Raw genomic sequence first — 21,353 nt, forward strand, 5'->3', positions numbered from 1 at the left:
AGGTCGGCAGTTCAAATCTACCAGGCACTCCTTGGAAACCCTATGGGGCAGCTCTACTCTGTCCAATAGAGCCATTATGAGTCGAGATAAACTCAGTGGCAACAGGTTTGGTTTTGGTTACTTGTTGAGGCCAAGAAGGTGAACATCTGTCTTCAATAGGCTAATTCCTCACCCACCATTGTAGTCCTGCTCTGATGGTTCTCAAACTGTGGTCCTGGACCAGCAGCATCAGCATGAGCATCACCTGGGAACTGGTTAGAAATGCACATTCCCAGGCTGCAACCTGGACATACTGAGCCAGAATCTCGGGGTGAAGGTAGAGAAGGGGGATTTGCTGTAACAAACCCTCCAGGTGATTCTGATGCACTCTCAGATGTGAGAACCACTATCCTATTCCAGTGAAGAGGAAGGGTGGGCTGGGCAGGGGCTCTGGCCAAAGGGGGCCCTTCCCAAAGTAGCTCTTTGCCAGCCCTCCTTGGCTTCTCTGGCATGTTCTCAGGCTGTGGGTTGTATTCCTATATCAGCTGCCAGTTGGGAACTCCTGACTTGGCCCTTGATTCTTATTCTTGTAAAATAATGTCAATAATGTTGAAAAACACCAAACACCACTGACATTTCAGAGGACTTAAACATTTGCAAACTTCACATGCAATAGCTCAGGTAATAGGTAAGTAGAACTTGTACTATCCTCCCACACCCATTTTACAGATGAGGTGTGCAAGGCTGCAGTGCTTGGAGGATCCAGGTATTGACCAAGCACCCCTGACTTCCTGTCCCTTACCAATCTCTGCATGTTCAGAGGCCTGGGTGTGGCAGCTATAAGGTAGTTATCACTGGTACCCCGAGGCCTAGCCAGGATGCTCACCTCGCAAGAACCTGGGCATCATGAACAGTCACCTGGGAAGGATTATGCAGCAATGAGCAGCTGGCCTCCCGTGAGAGGTCCTGACTTCTCATTTTCTATCAGTGGGAGACTATTTAGCCTTCCCCTTCAAGGGGAGTGAATTCCACTCCTCAAAGGCTGGGAAATGGAGACAGAGGGTACAAAGAAGGAAAGCGATTTTGCATCACCTTGTTGTAAAGACTAGGACTTGACCCTGTGGCCAATGCATCATGCCCCTACACCCTGTGAAGACCGGCTGCCCGCAGCTATGAGGCTGTGGCTCTGTCTTGCTGGAGACAAAAGGGTAAATAAACCAAAATCCACTGTGGTCGAGCTGATTCTGATGTGTAGGAGTCCTATAGAACAGAGTAGAACTACCCCATAGGGTTTCCAAGGCTGTGATCTTTACGGGAGCAGACTGCCACTTCTTTCTCCCTTGGAGCAGCTGGTGGGTTCAAACTGCCAACCTTTCAGTTAGCAGCTGAGTGCTTTAACCACTGGACCACCAGGGCTCCTTAGAGGTAAATAATGGTCTGCAAATCCTTCCTCCCACAGACCATTGCTGCGTAGGTCATTTGGGAAACCATGAGAACACCAAGAACTCTGATAGGAAAAAAAAGATGTTTTGTGTGGTCTATTGTGAAAGGAAGGAACCCTGGTGGTGTGACGGTTAAGTGCTCCACTACTAACCAAGAGGTGGGCAGTGCCGAGGCTCCTCGGGGAGAAAAGACCTGGTGATCTGCTCCCATAAAGATTACAGCCTAGGAAACTCCACGAAGCAGTTCTATTCTGTCCTTTAGGGTTGCTGAGTCAGAATTAGCTTGATGGCACACAACATAGACCACTGTGAAAGGAATCCCCAAACTAACCATCATCCTTCCGCCTTTCTGTTCCCATGACATGATCACGTGTCTTCTTCCTCATGGGGACAGTTGGCCCTGGTCCTGGGTCTTCACCTTCCATTTTCAATAAGGTCCTTTGAGACAACCCTCTTTCCTGGTTCTGCAACACTCTTCATAATGTTCATACAGGTATTTATTTAATAGGCTTCTGCCTGTTGAACAATTAACATAAAGGTCAGTGAGTAATCTCCAGGCACACACCTTTCATTGCCAGCCCCCTGTTTGTATGATTTCTTCTCAGGATTCTTTCCAAATAGGTGGGAGGGCTGAGGTCACATCTCTGCTTTCTCTTGGCAGACAGACTTTAATTAGGTTGCTAAGATAGCGGAAGCAGGGGCAACCTTCTCTTTGCATAGGTCCTCGCTCTGGGGTGTCTCTAAAACTTCCCTGCCATGATCTTATTGGTCTTTTCTCTCTCACTCACAGGTAAAGGGTTTGTCAGGTAGAGGCTATCCCCAGAGAGTTTCAGCTATTACTTAGTGGTGCCTGTCATGGACCAGGTACTGTGTGAGGTGTGTTACATCTATTACATAACAATAAGAGCTAGTGTGTGTGTGTGTGCGTGTGTGTATTTGTGCCAAGAACACTGGCCAAGCTCGAGACGTGGATTATCTCATTTTACAGGTGAGGAAATGGAGGGTCTGGAGTTAAATAACTTTCCCAAGCTCAAACATATAACAAGTGGGTGGAGCCACGATTCAAACCTGTATCCTGACCATACCCTAGAGGCCTTTCTGTTCCCAGTGCAGTGCACGGGCCAACAGCATCACCTGGGAGTTTGTTAGAAATGCAGATGCTCGGCCCCACCCCAGACCCACTGAATCGGAATCTGCATTTTAACAAGATTCCCCAGGGGATTCCAGTGCACATTGAACATTGAGACTGTCCTATACTGTCTCCAGGAATTAGAGAGAATTAATACCAGAGTCCTCGGTGTTATCTAGTATTGACTCTGTTTTCCAGCTGCGGAAACTGTGGTCTGGAGAGGCTAAGGGTTAGTCAGGGGCAGAACTGAGGTGTGATTCAATGTCAGTCATATTCTCCAACCGTGATGTGATGCCAGTCTTCATGGCCAAGTTCCCTGCTTGTGGATCGGACCCGGGCTCTCTTCTGCCCACTCTAGATGCCGGTGCTGTCCTCCAAGTGAGGATAAGCACCTGGGACTGACTTTGCTGCTCTCCCCTCTGTCCCCTCCCACAGATGTGCAGCACATTAAGAGAAGGGACATCGTGCTGAAGCGAGAACTGGGCGAGGGAGCCTTTGGGAAGGTCTTCCTGGCTGAGTGCTACAACCTCAGCCCCACCAAGGACAAGATGCTCGTGGCGGTGAAGGTAAACCTCCGAGGCGGGTGTCCACCAGGGAGAGTGCTGGTGGAGGAGCCAGGAAGGGGAGGGAGAAGGCTCACCCTATTCTAGAAGATGGTGTTAAAACTGGCGTCCTTGTCAGATGCGATCAGTGGACCTTGCTCCAAGGTCAATGAATTTTCCTCTGAATCAAAAATGACTTTCTTTGGCTTTGGAGGTCAAGAGCTGTGGCACTTAGGGGATGCTTGGGGTGCAGTTGGAAAAATAGGCACCCTGTGTGGAAGGCCCTGGTATTTTTCTGGAGACCCTCAGCTCACCTCATCTCTAGGCTGCTCTCCTCTTCCCTCCTTGGTGGCTCTGCAGGCTGTGTCTTCTGTGCCTGACCCTGTCTCAGGAGTAGAGAGGGATGAAGGGTGGGCTGCTCAAGGAGCCGGGGAACCACAACGTAAGGGCGCCAGAATCACTGATTATAGGAGGAGATTGGGGGAGGGGTAATATTTAACACAAGGAGAATGGTGACTGAGTTTGGAAGAAATTCTTAGATAGCCCACATGAGATCCAGGGCCAGACCCTGGATGGGTCCCTGACCTGCAGTGCTTCTGTGTTGCTGAGGGGACCATGTAGATTTACTTGGGACAGGAGAGAAGGGGCTTTGCTACCACCAGTTGCCCCCCTCTAACCTCCCTACAGCAATGATCAACTTCCGTAAATCCAAGGAATCTTTGAACGTGATCGACACACACAAGAATCAGATAGCCCTGCTAAGGCACACATGGGTCTCGGGAGCCCTTCTCTGGAACGTGCCTCCTTGAATGCAGCCTGCGGGCCCTGAGGCCAATGTGGACTCAGCATGTTGTTTGGGGGTGTGGGCCAACCAGGGGTCCAGGAGCAGGAAATACTGTCCCTCATGGGGACTCTCACCTGGACCTCAAAATGGCCCATCGTTAGCACTGACAAGTCTGAGTGATCCTGCATCACCAGGGCCATTTCATGTTTGTGACGTTTGAGTGTCTGTATTCACAGTCTGCATGTCTGCAGACCCTCTCTGTCCCCAGAGGTCATATGACCTCCACCTATGCAGGCAGTGGAGTAGCAGGTTATGGGAGTAAGCATGGGACTCAGAGAGCCTTGGTGTGAATCCCAGCCCCACCACTTCTTCCCTGTTGACCTTATGCAAAGGGTTAACCTTTTTGGATCTCAGTTTTCTTACCTGTGTAATAGAAATGATCATACCTCCTCCTTAGAATGTTGGTGGTTAAATTACATATGTATGTAAAAGTCTTAGTGTACTGGTCGGGACATAATAAATACTCAATAAAAAGTAGGTGCTCTTTGTTTTATCATCATCATTGTTATTGATACTGGTATTCTTGAATAGTCTTAGACACATGCCACAGGACTTCTCAATCTTACATTGACCAGCTAGAACAGGGATGGTTGATGTTTTCCCCTAGAGGGCCAAATAGGAAATATTTTATATTTTGTGGCCTATATGTTCTCCATTGAAGCTACTCAAATCTACCATCAACAATACATCAACAAATGAGGATAGCTGTGTTACAACAAAACTTTTTACAAAAACAAGCATAGTGTGCTGACCACTGCTCTAGAGAATAATAAGGAGTAGAGTATCACCCCCACGAAGGGCTAATGATTATAATTACTGAACATCCTGAGAACGAACTTGTTCAATGTGTCTCCATAAAAGAGTGAAGGGTGTCTTTAAACAGCTTAGACCAGGGATGTGATAAGTTTTCTAATATTGTCCCTAAGCTTAAAACCTGCCCTGCCTCAGTGCTTTTAATTTATAGGATGTCACTAACCCACTGGGTGCTGTAGCATCTGTTTGGGCCCTGTTGAGTGAACAGATGCTGCTTGCACTTTGAGCAAGAAATGGAATGATGGCTTAAAACCCTGGAAAATGTTTCCTTCCGAGTGGTTGAGCATTAAGGGGCAGCTTCCAGACTGGGTAATGCAGAAGTGTGTTTCTCTTTTCACCCTGGTAAAAGGGTTTCCTTCTCTCCTTGGGTCATGGAGCCTTGAGGAGATGAGTGCTCTGGGTGTACACCATTCACCACCCAGTGTATCCGTCCAGTGACCAACCCCTGGAGAAGGTGTCCATCCTTCCAGAGAGACTCTGAGAAGCACTTTACCTACTCCCTCTTTAGATTTTACTCTTTTTTGTAGGCTCCTTCCTTTTGAATTTGGTTTCATATTGATGCAGCATAATTGTGTGCTCCCAGAGAACATATACAAGCATAACCGAAATTGTTGTTAGCTGGCTTCAGGTAGGTCATGCCATCATGGCAGCTCCATGCCCAACAGAACCAAACTGTTGGATCTATAGGGCTTTCACTGACTGATTTTTGGAAGTAGATCACCAGGCCTTTCTTCCCAGCCTGTCTTAGTCTGGAAGCTCCACTAAAACCTGTTCAGCATCATAGCCTATACTGATAAACAGGTGCATGGTGATAAACAGGTGAGCATGGGGTACGTTGGCTGGGAACCAAACCCGAGTCTCCTGTGTGGAAGGTGAGAATTCTATCACTGAACCACCATTACCCCCATATAAGCAAGATCAGACTTTTCCAAAATCATGGTTTTAACTCAATTGGCAAGAGTTGTTTTTATAAGCAGAAGTCACAGCCTTTGTGCTTAAGGCATTTGCAGTTGGTTGGGGAAACAAGATGAATGCCCATGAAAGAAATGGAGAGCAGGGCAAGATGGAGTATGATTTGTATATTTATATGCAATGTAAGTGTGACATGCAAATCATGAAACTCGTGTTTTTTTAAAATAAGTGGTGTCACTTTTAAATAGTCATTTGACAAATAATACGCTCGCTCAGCAGATCTTAAAAGGGTCTTTTCTGATACCCGAATGACCAATAAGTATATGAAGAAGGTGCCCAACCTTATCAGTCATCAGAGAAATGCAAACTAAACCATCCTGAGATATCGTATATACCCACCAGAGTGGCTAAATAGCAATGATAATACCAAGTGCTGCCAATGAGATGGAGCAATTACAACCCTCACACTCTGCTGGCGGAAATGTAATCTATATACATGATTCTGTCTGTATAATTCCATATGTAAAATGTTCAAAAGGCAAGCAAAACTAAGTACTAGTGTTTAGGGATTCATACTTAAGTGGTAAAAACTATTTTTGAAAAAGTAAAAACATGAATTCCATAGGAGTGGTTACTTTTGGGGTGAGAGAGGGCATAGTGGCTGAGGAGCAGGGCACGAGGATGACTTTTGGGGCTGGGAATGTTTTATTTTTGTCCTATGTGACTAACACACTGTTCACTTTGTGATAAATCAATGTGTTACCCTCATTCGTTACATTTCACTGTCATTGGTCTTTCCGTCCCTTGTACCCTCCAAGATTTTCCCTACCCCAGGGCCTTTGCACTTATTGTCCTCTTGGCCAGAAACACTCTCAACTGAGCTATATCTACATGCCTGGACAGATTAACTGTAAAACATACTGACTGGCACCCATTATACCCTACACACGCACCCCCCCACCCCAGTGCCAGCTAGTAGCATATCCAGAGAGATACTTTTGCCCCAGAGAGGGGCTTACCGAGAGAGCTGGCTGTGATTGTTCCAAAACTTATTTATGACAGTTAAACCTGCTAACAACTGTAATCACTTAATGCAATGAAAAGTTATAAAGACCAATGAAATATGAGTGCAAAGAGTGAGCTGCTTTTGTGGCACCTAGGATGTATCCTTTAGAGGCCCCTTGGCAAAGCCCACTTTCCTGTGAGCTCAGGCTTTGTGCAGACGCAATTTCTAGAGATGTGGTTCTGTCCTATGACACGGACTTGTGACCCATTTTGCAATTTCCCAGCTACAAAGAAGGCATTGGATATGGACTCTACCAAGAGGAGTGGGGAAGAGTCTTTGGCCGAGTTTTCCTCTCATTATTCTCTTCCTGCCATCTTTGTCCCAACTGCATCACGTTCTAGGTGAGTGGGGCCACTCGTAACTCTGAACCCCAGTTGCCAACGCCACTCTTTGCCAGTTACGTAACAACTCCACGTATGGGCCAGGAACTAGAAGACCCATTTTGAAAGCAGAGAGAGGATTAGTGGTAAGGTCCAGAGAAAGTGTGCAGCAAGTCTCAAAGACAGAGGGGTTGCTTTGTGCTCCATCCCCTGCACTGGGAACTCATACCTGCTCATAGTGCAGGGAGTCAGCCTGGGGGACCCTGGCTGGCACTGCTCAAGGGAAGAGAACGGAAATATCCAATGACTGCCACTGGTGTCCAGACTGTGTGAGAGAATGATATAAAGAGATGGAGCAAGGCCATTTGGCTGGCCCCAAATTTGATCTACTTTTCGCTCTCATAAATCCAGCATTCACATAAATCTTTATACTCTCCCATCCCACCCATGCTGGGCTCTTTTTTTTTTCGTGAAAAGAAAGAAATCACTGGCAGTGATCCTATAACCACACCCCAGCCCATGTAGCTCAGAGCTGGGCCAAGAGCTGGGTCACCAGGAGAAGCTGTCTCTCACTAGGACTCTGAATTCTTCTATTCACAGCAAGAAGGCTTCGCAAATGTCTCTGTTATGGTTGTAGGTGAACACTACAGCCTATTCCTTTATTATTAGGTAGCTTTCCAGAGCAGGGAGGCCCTGGGTGGTACAAACGCCTAACATGTGGCTGCTAACGTAAAGGTTGGAAGTTCGAGTCCCCCCAGATGCACCTCAGAAGAAAGTCCTGGCAATGTACATCTGAAAGGTCACAGCCATTAAAAACCCTATGGAGGGCAGTTCTCCTCTGACACACATGGGGTCTCCACAAGTCAAAGTCAACTTAATGGAAACTGGTTTAGTCCTAGAGCAGGCAGCCAGAGGTGAAGTGGAGAGTGCGTAAAATCAGGGCCAGTCAAAGTTGGCAGCGGAGCTGGTGCGTCTTCAACTTTCCCACCATCCTTGGCCTGCCCTATAAGCCTGGCATCGTTGCTGGGCCTGACCCCGCTGTTGGCAGCCCACAGTCCTCACCTTTGCTGACCTCTCCCCTGCCCTTTCACTCCTCTGCCCATTGTTCCTTGGGAGACTGCCTAGTGACGGAATCATCCGATTAATTAATTCAAGCAGGTAGGTTAGCGAAAACGTGTCCTGTGCTCCAGCCCCAAGTGCCTACCCTACGATCTCTGGCAAGTCACTTCTCTGTCCCGGGCCTCAGTTTTCTCATCTGAAAAATACACACTAGAGAGCCTTCTAGTTAGCAGTACAGTCATTTAATAAGCACTTTTTTGTGGAACCCGCAAATGTTAACTTTTTAGTGGTACTGCTGATTGAAGTAGGGTACAGCTTATCTTTGCCTGAGAGGCCACAGCCCTCTTGGTTGCCAGAGAGGCATCACTGTTGAACTCGGGGGACACTGTGGAACCCAGATCAAAGGCTCTGGATCAAGGGACCTCAGACGTTCAATCTAACTCTCAACTTCTACAGTTTAAGATAAATGAAGTGGACTGACCCCAGACTGGGCTGGGCCTCAGTTTCCAACTCTGAAATGAACAGGTTAGAATAGATGATACCTAGAGCCATTTTAATGCTAAGAGTTCATAATCTCTAATAACTGATAGGAGTCTGAGAAAACCCCTAGACGATTGCATATTTACACTCCTGAGAGGGCACAATGGTTAAGTACTCACCTGCTAACCAAAGGTCAGCCGTTTGAACCTACCTAGAGGCTCCACAGGAGAAAAGACCTGGCAATCGTCTCCCATAAGATCACAATGTAGGAAATCGTATAGGGCAGTTCTACTCTGTCATATAGAGTCACTATGAGTCAGAACTGACTTGACAGCACACAATAACAACAACGACACTCCTGAATTGCTGAAAACCTAAGCCAGAAAACCAGTTGCCATCAAGTGGATTCTGACTCATGGGGATCCTATGTGTGTCAGAGTAGAACTGTGTTCCATAGGGTTTTCAATGGCTGATTTTTCAGAATATGATCTCCAGGCCCCTTCAAAGGCAACTGTGGGTGGACTTGAACCTCTAACCTCTTGGTTAGCAGCCAAGTGCATTAACCGTTTATACCACCCAGGGGCTCCAGGTCCAAGTAGCCCTGTGCATTTCACCTAATGGGAGCTGCCTGGGAAAGAAGAAAGATTTCTAGCTAAGGAGGCTTTCTTCAGCGCCCTGACGTACAGGGGAGGCCAGTCTGCCTGAATAACCAGAAAACGCCAGATGCCTGGCAGAGAAGGCAAAATATTCTCCAGTCTGTACTAGAATTTCACTAATCTGCAAATGGCAAGCAGACTTCACGCCCACTTCCTCATTTTCTCGTGTTGTGTCTATTGAGGGCAGTAAACTGTGTCAGGTGAAATGAATGGATGTTTGGCCCCATCTGCCTTCCAACCTCGTGGGGTAAGGTGTGGAAACGCCTGAACACGCTGCTCCTCCAGAGGACAAGGACTGTTCCCTCCACAGCTCCTCGTTGGCTGAGCCAACGTTGCCGCGTCTACCCAGCACTCCCCTCTCCAGGGTCCCTCCAAATCAAAAAAATCAAACCCATTGTGTCGAGTCAATTCCGACTCATGGCAACCCTATACGACAGAGTAGAACAGCTCCACAAGGTTTCCAAGGAGCACCTAGTGGGTTTGAACTGCCGACCTTTTGGTTAGCAGCCAAACTCAACCACTACACCACCAGGGTTTCCTCCAGGGTCCCTGTTGTTGTTCTTGTTAGGTGCCGTCAAATCGGTTCCAACTCATAGCGACCCTATGCACAAAAGAACGAAACACTGACTGGTCCTGCGCCATCCTCACAACTGTGGTTATGCTTGAGCTCATTGTTGCAGCCACTGTGTCAATCCACCTCGTTGAGGGTCTTCCTCTTTTCCGCTGACCCTGTACTCTGCCAAGCATGATGTCCTTCTCCAGGGACTGATCCCTCCTGACAACATGTCCAAAGTATGTAAGACGCAACCTTGCCATCCTTGCCTCTAAGGAGCATTCTGACCTCACTTCTTCCAAGACAGATTTGTTCGTTCTTTTGGCACCTCATGGTATATTCAATATTCTTCGCCAACACCACAATTCAAAGGTGTGAACTCTTCTTCGGTCTTCCTTATTCATTGTCCAGCTTTCACATGCATATGATGTGATTGAAAATACCATGGCTTGGGTCAGGTGCACTTTAGTCTTTAGGGTGACATCTTTGCTCTTCAACACTTCGAAGAGGTCCTTTGTAGCAGATTTGCCCAATGCAGTGCATCTTTTGATTTCTTGACTGCTGCTTCCATGGCTGTTGATTGTGGATCCAAGTAAAATGAAACCCTTGACAACTTCAATCTTTTCTCCGTTTATCATGATGTTGCTCATTGGTCCAGTTGTGAGAATTTTTGTTTTCTTTATGTTGTGGTGTAATCCATACTGAAGGCTGTGGTCTTTGATCTTCATTAGTAAGTGCTTCAAGTCCTCTTCACTTCCAGCAAGCAAGGTTGTGTCATCTGCATAACACAGGTTGTTAATGAGTCTTCCTCCAATCCTGATGCCCCGTTCTTCTTCATATAGTCCAGCTTCTCGGATTATTTGTTCAGCATACAGATTAAATAGGTATGGTAAAAGAATAACTTTCCTGACTTTAAACCAATCAGTATCCCCTTGTTCTGTCCGAACGACTGCCTCTTGATCTATGTAAAGGTTCCTCATGAGCACAATTAAGTGTTCTGAAATTCGCATTCTTCCCAGTGTTATCCATAGTTTGTTATGATCCACATAGTCGAATGCCTTTGCATAATCAGTAAAACACAGGTAAACATCCTTCTGGTATTCTCTGCTTTCAGCCAGGATCCATCTGACATCAGCAATGATATCCCTGGTTCCACATCCTCTTCTGAAACCAGCCTGAATTTCTGGCAGTTCCCTGTCGATACACTGCTGCAGCTGTTTTTGAATGATCTTCAGCAAAATTTTGCTTTTGTGTGATATTAACGATATTGTTCTATAATTTCCACATTCGGTTGGATCACCTTTCTTGGGAATAGGCATAAATATGGATCTCTTCCAGTCAGTTGGCCAGGAAGCTGTCTTCCATATTTCTTGGCATAGACGAGTGAGCACCTCCAGCGCTGCCTCTGTTTGTTGAAATATCTCAATTGATATTCCATCAATTCCTGAAGCCTTGTTTTTCGCCAATGCCTTCAGAGCAGCTTAGACTTCTTCCTTCAGTACCATGGGTTCCCGATCATATGCCACCTCTTGAAATGGTTGAATATCGACTAATTCTCTTTGGTATAATGACTCTGTGTATTCCTTCCATCTTCTTTTGATGCTTTCTGTGTCGTTTAATATTTTCCCCATAGAATCCTTCACTATTGCAACTTGAGGTTTGAATTTTTTCTTCAGTTCTTTCAGCTTGAGAAACGCCGAGCGTGTTCTTCCCTTTTGGTTTTCCATCTCCAGCTCTTTGCACATCATTATAATACTTTGTCTTCTCAAGAGGCCCTTTGAAATCTTCTGTTCAGTTCCTTCACTTCATCAATTCTTCCTTTTGCTTTAGCTGCTCGATGCTCAAGAGCAAGTTTCAGAGTCTCCTCTGACATCCATCTTGGTCTTTTCTTTCCTTCCTGTCTTTTCAGTGACCTCTTGCTTTCTTCATGGATGATGTCCTTGATGTCATTCCACAACTTGTCTGGTCTTTGGTCACTAGTGTTCAATGTGTCAAATCTATTCTTGAGATGATCTCTAAATTCAGGTGGGATATACTCAAGGTCATATTTTGGCTCTCGTGGACTTGCTCTGATTTTCTTCAATTTCAGCTTGAACTTGCATATGAGCCATTGATGGTCTGTTCCACAGTCGGCCCCTGGCCTTGTTCTGACTGATGATATTGAGATTTTCCATTATCTCTTTCCACAGATGTAGTCAATTTGATTTCTGTGTGTTCCATCTGGCGAGGTCCATGTGTATAGTCACCGTTTATGTTGGTGAAAGAAGGTATTTGCAATGAAGAAGCCGCTGGTCTTGCAAAATTCTATCATTCGATCTCCAGCATTGTTTCTATCCCCAAGGCCATATTTTCCAACTACTGATCCTTCTTCTTTTTTTCCAACTTTCGCATTCCCCCCACGTGTCTGTCAGTTTGTCGTACTGTGGGGGCTTGTGTGTTGCTGTGATGCTGGAAGCTATGCCACCAATATTCAGATATCAGCAGGGTCACCCATGGAGCACAGGTTTCAGCTGAGCTTCCAGACTAAGGCAGACTAGAAAGAAGGACCTGGCAGTCTACTTCTGAAAAGCATTAGCCAGTGAAAACCAGGGTCCCTAGGTGGGCTTAAAAGACCTCAGAGTCCATAGGTGGTGCAAATAGTTCACGTGCTTAGCTGCTAACCAAAAGGTTGGAGGTTCGAGTCCACCCAGAGGCACCTTGGAAGAAAGGCCTGGTAATCTACTTCCAAAAAATCAGCCATCGAAACCCCTCTGGAGCACAGTTCTACTCTGACACACACGAGGTCACTGCGCGTTGCGATTGACTCAAAGACAATTTTTTTTTTTAATGGACATATAAAAAAACTAATATATAAAGTTAAACTAATTGGGGCAGTGGTTTTCAAGTAGTTTATTTTACCACTGAAACCATTTCTTCAAAGGAATGTTCACGGGAAGGGGGCTTTGTCAGGCCTTCTGTCTCACTGCCCCTCCCCCTGCCATTCACATCTGTCTCTGAGGAAGCCTAGGTCTCTGAGAGGAATATAGATTGAAATCGGTGGCAAGTAGGTGAGGCAAAGGTATCAGAAAATTTGGTTTCTCTTTCTACAAGAATCCAAATGCTGCAGGAGGAAGGAGTCGGGCCTTGCTGTTGTTATTTAGCCTTTTCGTCCTTGTTGCTGTTGCTGAGTGCCGTCAAGTTGATTCTGACTCATAGTGACCCTGTACAGCAGAGAAGAACTGCGTAAGAAAAAATTGGTTTTCTCTGTTGCCATCGAGTGGATTCCGACTCATAGGAACACTACAGGACAGAGTAGAACTGCCCCATAGGTTTTCCAAGGCTGTAATCTTTGTGGGAGCAGATCACCAGGTCTTTTCTTCCTGGAGCCCCTGATGAGTTGGAACCACCGACCTTTTGGTTAATAGCCAAGTGCTTAAACATTGTGCCACCAGGGCTCCTTATACCCTGAATCACAATCTTCTTTATTGGGAACCCAGTGTGTGGGTGTCAGCTTTGTTCCCAGGAGAACAGAGTGATCGCTGCACTGTAGTTGCTAAAAGCCAGTGTTCTGCGTTTCCAGGCCCTGAAGGACCCCACCCTGGCCGCCAGGAAGGACTTCCAGCGGGAGGCCGAGCTGCTCACCAACCTGCAGCATGAGCACATTGTCAAGTTCTATGGCGTGTGCGGCGACGGAGACCCCCTCATCATGGTCTTTGAGTACATGAAGCATGGAGACCTGAACAAGTTTCTCAGGTAAGGAGGATCATCTGAGAATGAGAAATGGGAAGCTGCCTTTCTTCCTGAGGAGCCCTGGTGGTGCAGTGGGTAAGTGCTCAGCTGCTAATTGAAAGATTGGCTGTTTGAACCTACCAGCCAAAGACATAAAGATTACAGCCTTGGAATCCCCATGAGGCAGTTCTACTCTGTCCTGTAGGGTCGTTATTAGTCAGAATCCACTTGATGGCAACAGGGAAAACCATTTTTTTTGTATGTATCCACCCCTGAGCAGCTAGATTCAGGCCTTTGTCCCTGACTTCCTGTGGGGGCGGGGGAGAGGAGAGGGAGGTTGGAGGATGATGTGACAAGAAACTTGTACCCTCTTTCCTGATTCCAAAGTGGATGAGAAGAGCAGGGTCGGGAATGGGGCCAAGGAGGGCACTCAGAGGATTGGCTGGGTTATAACTTATAACCCTCAGGTTCCAAGACCATCTCTTCCAATGATCTTGTAAATAGCTTTGCCCCTTTCTGTCTTAGGCTCCCCACTTGCACCCCTTCTGGAAGCCTTCTTGCCAGCCATCCTTTGACAAGGAATAAGAAGGCACAAGGCTACAAGCTCATTAGGATACCAACGTGGTTATAAAAGAAAAGAATTTCCTTAGTTAAATTCTAGGATTGTGCTGTCCAGTAAGGTAGTCAGTCATATGTGGCTATTTGAATTGAAATTAAGTGAAATTTAAAAATTCAGTTCTCCAGTTACACTAGCCACATTTCAAGTACCCAGTAGCCACATCTAGCTAGTGGCTATCATACTAGGAAGTACAAGCATGGAACATTTCCATCAGCTCAGGAAGTTCTAGTGCACAGCCCTGTTCTAGAAACAGTGGATTTCTTGTAAGGAGAGTTTCTTCAGGTTCAGAGGAAGATTGCCTTGCCAGTTCTCCATGGGGTTGGTAAGAGACTGGTAAAGTCTGGCTCCCAGCCAGAAGACCTGGTTGGAGTTTCAGGGGTGGGTCCTTCTCCATGGAAGACATAGCATCTCACCACCAGAGCAGAGTGATAACATGGCTGCCTTCCATGACTAACACCTCCAACTATTGCCCCGGTGTGGTGGAACAGCCCACAGCCAGGTACGACAGTCTGTGGACTTGAGGTCCTAGGAAGCTGGTCAAACACTCAGGTCCTGGATACATAGGGTGTGGCCTCTGCCACAGTCACCATTTAAATTCTTTTAAATTCTGTGGCTGAGAAAGAGATTTCCAGAGTTCAAACTTAGGTAACAGAAGGCTCTACCCCACTCATCAAAAACTGAGGTCTTCCCCTTGAAGTGGGATATTCAACAAGGTGTCATGGTTTTAAGGGGGGATAGGAAGGGGCTGGAGGAGTAATAGGCTGGAGAACTCTGTGGAATTCACTCTGGGTTGACCAAAAGAGGCTCTGAAGGAATTTTAAGTGCCCGTAGGATGTTCTAAACCTGATGCTGGCTTTCATCAAATACTTGGTTTTTAGCATAAGCCAGATTTGGGGTTCTAATGCTGGATTTTTCACATCTTAGTGATATAATCTGGAGGAAGTTATTAAACCTTAATTTTCTCTCCTAGAAAACAAGAGCTTCACTAACTGTGCCACAGTTGCAGTTATGAGTATTAAATGGCTATATTTGTACAGTGAAGCCTGTGAGAGCCGGAACTGAACGGGACTGCCTTGTTTTCCCAGGTCTCGAAAGTTTTTCACCTTTGACAGGGTGCAGTCTTATCACTTTTTTATTGCTTATTTTAGTGGAAAATATTTGAGTTTTCCTTCTCTGATAGGTTTCCTCTTTACACAGGTTTCAGCTTTCACAGGTGAGTTTTGCCTGTACCTAGGTATTCAACCAATGGTGGCCACTATTAAAATCATTACTATTATTATTTTATCAGAACTGTGAACCGTGATAGCTTCTATCCAGGTGACTCCTTTCCCCAATGCTCAGGATCTGTCTCTCCCTGTGCTTCTTTCCCCTGGGGTCAGAGGGACCTATCCAATTGTCCCACATCCTCTCCATCCATTCAGTAGTGTCTTCAGCCCAAGTGCCACCCCAAACCCAAAAAACATCCGTTGCTGTTGAGTCGATTCTGACTCATAGCGACCATATAGGACACAGTAGAACTGCTTCCATAGGATTTCCAGGGAGTGGCCGGTGGATTTGAACCACCAACCATTTGGTTAGCAGCTGAGCTCTTAACCACTACGCCACCAGGAGTCCAAAAAATCTGTTGCCGTAGAGTTGATTACAACTCCTAGCGACCTGATAGGACTGAGTAGAGCTGTCCCATAGGGTTTTCAAGGAGCAGTTGGTAGATTCGAACTGCTGACCTTTTGATTAGCAGCTGTAGCTCTTAACCACTGTGCCACCAGCTGGGCTAAATAGGGCTCCTGGGGGCCTCTCAATCTCACTGTCATGCCCCAGATAAATGAAGAGGAAGAAAAAAATGGACAGAAGGGAGATAAAATGTGTGAGACAAGAAGAGAGGCAAGGGTTGGGAGAAGCCTCAAATAAGAAAAGGAAAAGCCGGCAAAAAGGAAGGAGACAGATCTTTGGCCTTGACTTGACTGAGGCCTCAGTGTCTCTCCATGGGCTCCCTTCCTGAGGACATCATGGGGAGTCTATCCAAGTCAAGGCCCAAACAAGGGGCATTTTGGGGGAACACCATCTAGATTTTGGCCTTCACAGATGGCCAGATTCCCAGCAGATGCCAGTGATCTGTCTTCCTGGGCTGTCTATCAAGAGTGGGTTTCTCCAGATGTCCCTGGTGGCTGCAGTTCCCAGCGGCAAGCCACCTCAAGCCCTCCTGCGAGGTGGCTGGCAGGCTGCTTTCACACCTTGGTCTCCATGGCCCCAGGTCTGCCTCGCCTACTCTCATGACTCAACGTCAGTGGGTTTTAGGGGCTGGCTGGAAGGTCCTCTCCTCATGGACAAGAGGGGGGCCTGTCCACTGCCCCTTCCTTGTGAGCTGATGCTGCAGCTCCCCTCCTGAAGAACTTGGTGGGCTAAAAAATCCCACAGGAGATAATAAAACAAACGTGTTCTTATTTAACAGTGCCTTTTTTCAGTGGAAATTGGAGAAGCAGTAAAACAGGTCAAGGCTGCGCTGTCCACAAGGGCTCCTTGCCCACAACTTCATAAATAAGGGCCCTGGGTGTGGTCATGGCTCATTGGGCTTTCTGGAGAAACGAGCGAACAGTAAAAGTGACTGATATGACAGGGCAAGGTGTGGGGTAACAGGTCTGGGACATGATTTGTGATGGAGGTGGACTGGGACACCCAGACCTCTGCTGCAGGTCAGGGCACCTCGTCATCCCAGGCCTAGGCAGAGTGTGGAGTGGTCACAGTGTGGACTCAGAGTCTTGCTACTCAGAGTCCTGGCTGGAGACCAGCAGTGTCAGCACCCAGCGCTTGTGAGGAATGAAAACTCATGGGCACCTGCTGAATCAGCAGAGTTCCTGGGTAGTTGGAGGTTTGAGTCCAACCAGATGTGCCTTGGTAGAAAGGTCTGGAGATCTAATTCCAAAAAATCAGCCACTGAAAACCCAGTGGAACACAGTTCTACACTGACTCCACTGGGCCTCCATGAGTTGGAGTGGACCCAAAAGGCAACTATTTTTTGTTTTTTAACCAAATCAGGATCTCAGAGTTGGGGCCCTGGAATCTGTTTTAACAAGCCTCTCCCTTCTGGTACTCATTAGAGCTTAAGAAGCTGTCCTCTAGAGCCAGATGTCTGCCTTCAGATTCTGCCTCTTGATTCCGCATGTGGCCTCTCTGTGACCTCTGTGACTTTGGCCAGGTGACCTGGTCCCTTTGTGCAGCAGTTTCCTCGTCTTGTCTCAGAATTGGGGTGGGAGGATCAGATGAATGAAGATGCTTAAAACACTCAGAATGGTGCTTGGTTCATGACAAGGGCTATGTAAGAGCTTATTTTTGTTATCATTTTATTAATTATTCTATAATAGATGAATGGAACTTGGGAATCCCCTCGATAAGAATAAAGTACTAAGAAGAGCTCTTTATTCCCCTGACCCACTGGAATATGTCTGTGGTTATCTTACTGGGGCTCTGATTATAGGGTTTCATGTATACCCATATTCTCATCATATAATTTTGAGTAGACAGAAGTAGGCCACTGACAGGCTGAAAAGTGAGATTTCATTCATGTCTGTGGGGGATTGCAGAGAACCGAGAGCCAGGAAGGCCTTTTCCCTTGATCTGCTGAATTCTGTCTGCTCCCTCCTTCTCCCACCCCACGCAGGGCCCACGGGCCGGATGCCATGATCCTCGTGGACGGGCAGCCACGCCAGGCAAAGGGGGAGCTGGGACTCTCCCAAATGCTGCACATCGCCAGCCAGATCGCCTCGGGCATGGTGTACCTGGCCTCCCAGCACTTCGTGCACCGGGACCTGGCCACCAGGAACTGCCTGGTTGGGGCCAACCTGCTGGTGAAGATCGGAGACTTTGGCATGTCAAGAGATGTCTACAGCACCGATTACTACAGGGTAAGGTGGCCTTCCCCAGCTGCAGGACTCGGTGGCAGAGCTAGCACCTTGCTCACCTGTCTTTGTCATTGTCCATTAACCCTGTCACTCTGGCACAAACACATACAACGCATGCCCAGACATACATGCCTGCATCTGGACACGCCTGTCATTGCTCTCTCCGTTGCCCGTCCCTCCTTCCTCTTGGGCATTTAGCTCTAATGTACCCTTACGTTGTAATGGCATATGTATTGTGTTCTTACTTGCATCAGTATCCACCCTTCATACACACACACACACACACACACACACACACACACACAGACAAGCCCAATTTGGTGCTACCTGTTAACACCTCCCAAGCTAGTTCCTGATCCAGTCTCACTCACTACAGATTTTATTCTCTGAAATTATCTGCTGACCTTGTAAGGCTTATTGTGTTTCCAAAAGTAGGCCTTCATGAAAAAGCAGAACCCAAAGTAAAACAGCAACAATGGCTAATACATTGCTGAGCAGAGTTATCCACATGGCTTAGGAATGATGAGGAAAGAAAGCATGTTAGCTGTTATCAGTTTTGGAGAGGGCTGCCAGTGAGACCTTTGAAAAAGCTCTCAGATTGTGAAGAGTGATATCATGTTCAACTTGACTTCCATACGATTTTCTACATTATGTTAACAGGAGTCTCATTTCGCCTCCATGATAATTTTATCCCTTAATCATTGAGAAGCTTCTTCTCATAACAGCATTTGAGTGGTTCTTGCCAGGGAAAGGGCATATGACCAAGACTGTTGCTTATCTCAGAAAGGTAAAATGTGCAAACTGAGACACAAGGATATGGGATAACTTCCTCAAACTGATTTGAGATGTCTAAAAAATATGGGAGATTTACTTTGAGAACATTGAATAGAGGAAGAATTTGGATTTGAGGTGTTAAGAGAGTGTGGGACAATATTTGGTGGTTGAGAAGCATGGCAGCCATTTGTCTCATCTTCTTTGTAGGCAATGAATGGCTACATGTGAGTCAAAGAGCCCCAGATATGATTGTCTACTCTCTGTTAGCCTGAACATGGTGGACCAGAAGGCTGGAAGTTTGGGGTTGGAGTCTGTAGACCAGTTCTCTCTGGATACTCTTGGTAGCTTTCTTTAAACGAGGTTGCCTAGACTTTAAAAGTAATCACTCAAGATACTTCATTTTTACAATGGCCCAGAAACAAATGGAATCCTTTGTGGCCAAAAAGTGACCCCAACTAGAGAATGGCAGACAATATGCCATCATGAGAGACCTTCAGGCAAAGTGGGCCTGTTGTTGTTAGGTGCCGTCGAATCGGTTCTGACTCATGGAGACCCTATGCACAACAGAACGAAACACTGCCCAATCCTGCGCCATCCTTACAATTGTTGTTATGCTTGAGCACATTGTTGCAGCCACTGTGTCAGTCCATCTCATTGAGGGTCTTTCTCTTTTCTGCTGACCCTGTATTTTGCCAAGCATGATGTCCTCCTCCAGGGACCGATCCCTCCTGACAACATGTCCAAAGTATGTAAGACGCAGTCTGGCCAGCCTTGCTTCTAAGGAGCATTTTGGTTGTACTTCCAAGACAGATTTGTTCATTCTTTTGGCAGTCCATGGTATTTCCAATATGGACTATATACAAGTGGACCTAACGGGGGGGAAACAGAGTGTCCACAGGGAGTTGGGCAGCTCCTCTAGCCACTTGCCATGCCCAATATCCTCAGGTATGGAAAAGAGAACAAGAAGCAGCAGCCACGGCTGATTCATGGCCAGGGCAGACCTGCCAGGAAATATCAAAGTGAAATCTTTCATTAGCATCTAGGTCAATGTTTTCAGTCATTTCCAGGAGAGGCATTGGTGAGGAGGTTACTAAGGGCCCATGGGTCATAGATTTCTTGAGTCTGGCTGGTGCTGGCACCATTTAATTGCCCGTGCACCCTGTGTAATGGGGTTTGCTGGCCTTTTGGGCCGTGCTCAGATTTATATCAGTGTTGATGAAAGCAAGGGGTGGCTCTTCTATTTTCCTGTGCAAGGCAGATGTTTTGATTATGCCAATCTGGTCTCCACTGGATTTACCCAGGTCTTGGGAAACTGTATCTGACCAGAATGTGTGCAAAATGAGCTTTCAAACTTATTTCAAACTTAGAATTTCTTGATTCTGCATTTAAAAAAGGGGAGGGAGGACCACAATCACTTCTCCGAATGATCCTCCTTTGCCTTTGCTTTAACAATGGTCAACTGTTGCTCTGTATTCCTGGGAGAGCTGCAAAGAGTAATAATTCCCCAACACAGTCTACCTCCTTTCTGTAGGTGTCAGGGCAGGCTAGAATTTAAGGAAAGCAGAACGAGGCAGGAAAATCTCCACATCCCAGGTATCCTCAATTCTTCTTTTTTTTTTTTTTTTATGATTTCTAAGCCAGGTGTTTGCTGAGGCTAACTGGCTTGAAAATATGTGCCTTTGTTTCAAAGGAAGTATAAAACAAGAAAGCATAGCTATTGTAATAAAAGCTTAACACGCCATTGAAAAAGTTGCCTGTTCCACTGATGGCGGGTAGGTGCTATACTCTCCCTATGCAAAGAGCACCTTGCATCTTATCTTCACGTTCACTTACTCACAAATTCCTAGTGTATCCACAGTGCCCCCCACAACACTTTTCTGTAGAACAAAGGGCAGAAGAAATAGATTTGCTTGAGATCACATCAGCAATGACTCCAAGGTCTTGTTATCCACACTGGGAGACATCATGGTGACACGGGAATTCCTGGGCTTGGGGCCTCCTCTTACCTGTGTCACATCCTAACACCACCATTTAGTTTCATGTGACCTCAATGCACTTCCTCTAATCTCTGTCAGATTTTCTCGTTTTTAAAATGACAACAGAAATACTCACTCAAGTTAACTTGTAGAAAGAGTACCTGGAATACAATATTTACTCAATAAACTATTGTCTCCTTAGAAACAAGAATGGCAAGGCTGCTTCTCACATACTTTGGACATGTTATCAGGAGAGATCAGTCCCTGGAGAAGGACATCATGCTTGGTAAAGTAGAGGGTCAGCAAAAAAAGAGGAAGACCCTCAACGAGATGGATTGACACAGTGGCTACAACAATAGGCTTAAGCATGACAACAATTGTGAGGATGGTGCAGGACCGGGTAGTGTTCATTCTGTTGTACATGGGGTTGCTAAGAGTAGGAACCAACTCATAGGCACCTAACAACAACAACAGGATTTCACTTAGTCCCTTTCACATTTAAGACAAGAAAACTCCAGGGATAATCTTATTTCCAGACACAATTTCTGAATCAGATGGGGGGACCTCTTGACCACTGTGGGGAGA

At 46.4% G+C, this 21,353-nt stretch overlaps 1 protein-coding gene across 2 annotated transcripts in view; it reads left to right on the forward strand.

Annotated features, from left to right (window-relative positions):
* Positions 1 to 21,353, forward strand: part of NTRK3 (neurotrophic receptor tyrosine kinase 3) — a 473,624-nt gene that overhangs the window by 393,163 nt on the left and 59,108 nt on the right. For both annotated transcript variants that reach the window (XM_049905334.1, XM_049905331.1), the window contains exons 13-15: positions 2,986 to 3,116; positions 13,355 to 13,527; positions 17,778 to 18,021. In XM_049905334.1, coding sequence (XP_049761291.1) covers positions 2,986 to 3,116; positions 13,355 to 13,527; positions 17,778 to 18,021 — 548 coding nt within the window. The remainder of the gene's footprint in view (positions 1 to 2,985; positions 3,117 to 13,354; positions 13,528 to 17,777; positions 18,022 to 21,353) is intronic.

Source organism: Elephas maximus, chromosome 13 (assembly GCF_024166365.1).
Source record: "Elephas maximus indicus isolate mEleMax1 chromosome 13, mEleMax1 primary haplotype, whole genome shotgun sequence".
NCBI classification, from domain to species: Eukaryota; Metazoa; Chordata; class Mammalia; order Proboscidea; family Elephantidae; genus Elephas; species Elephas maximus.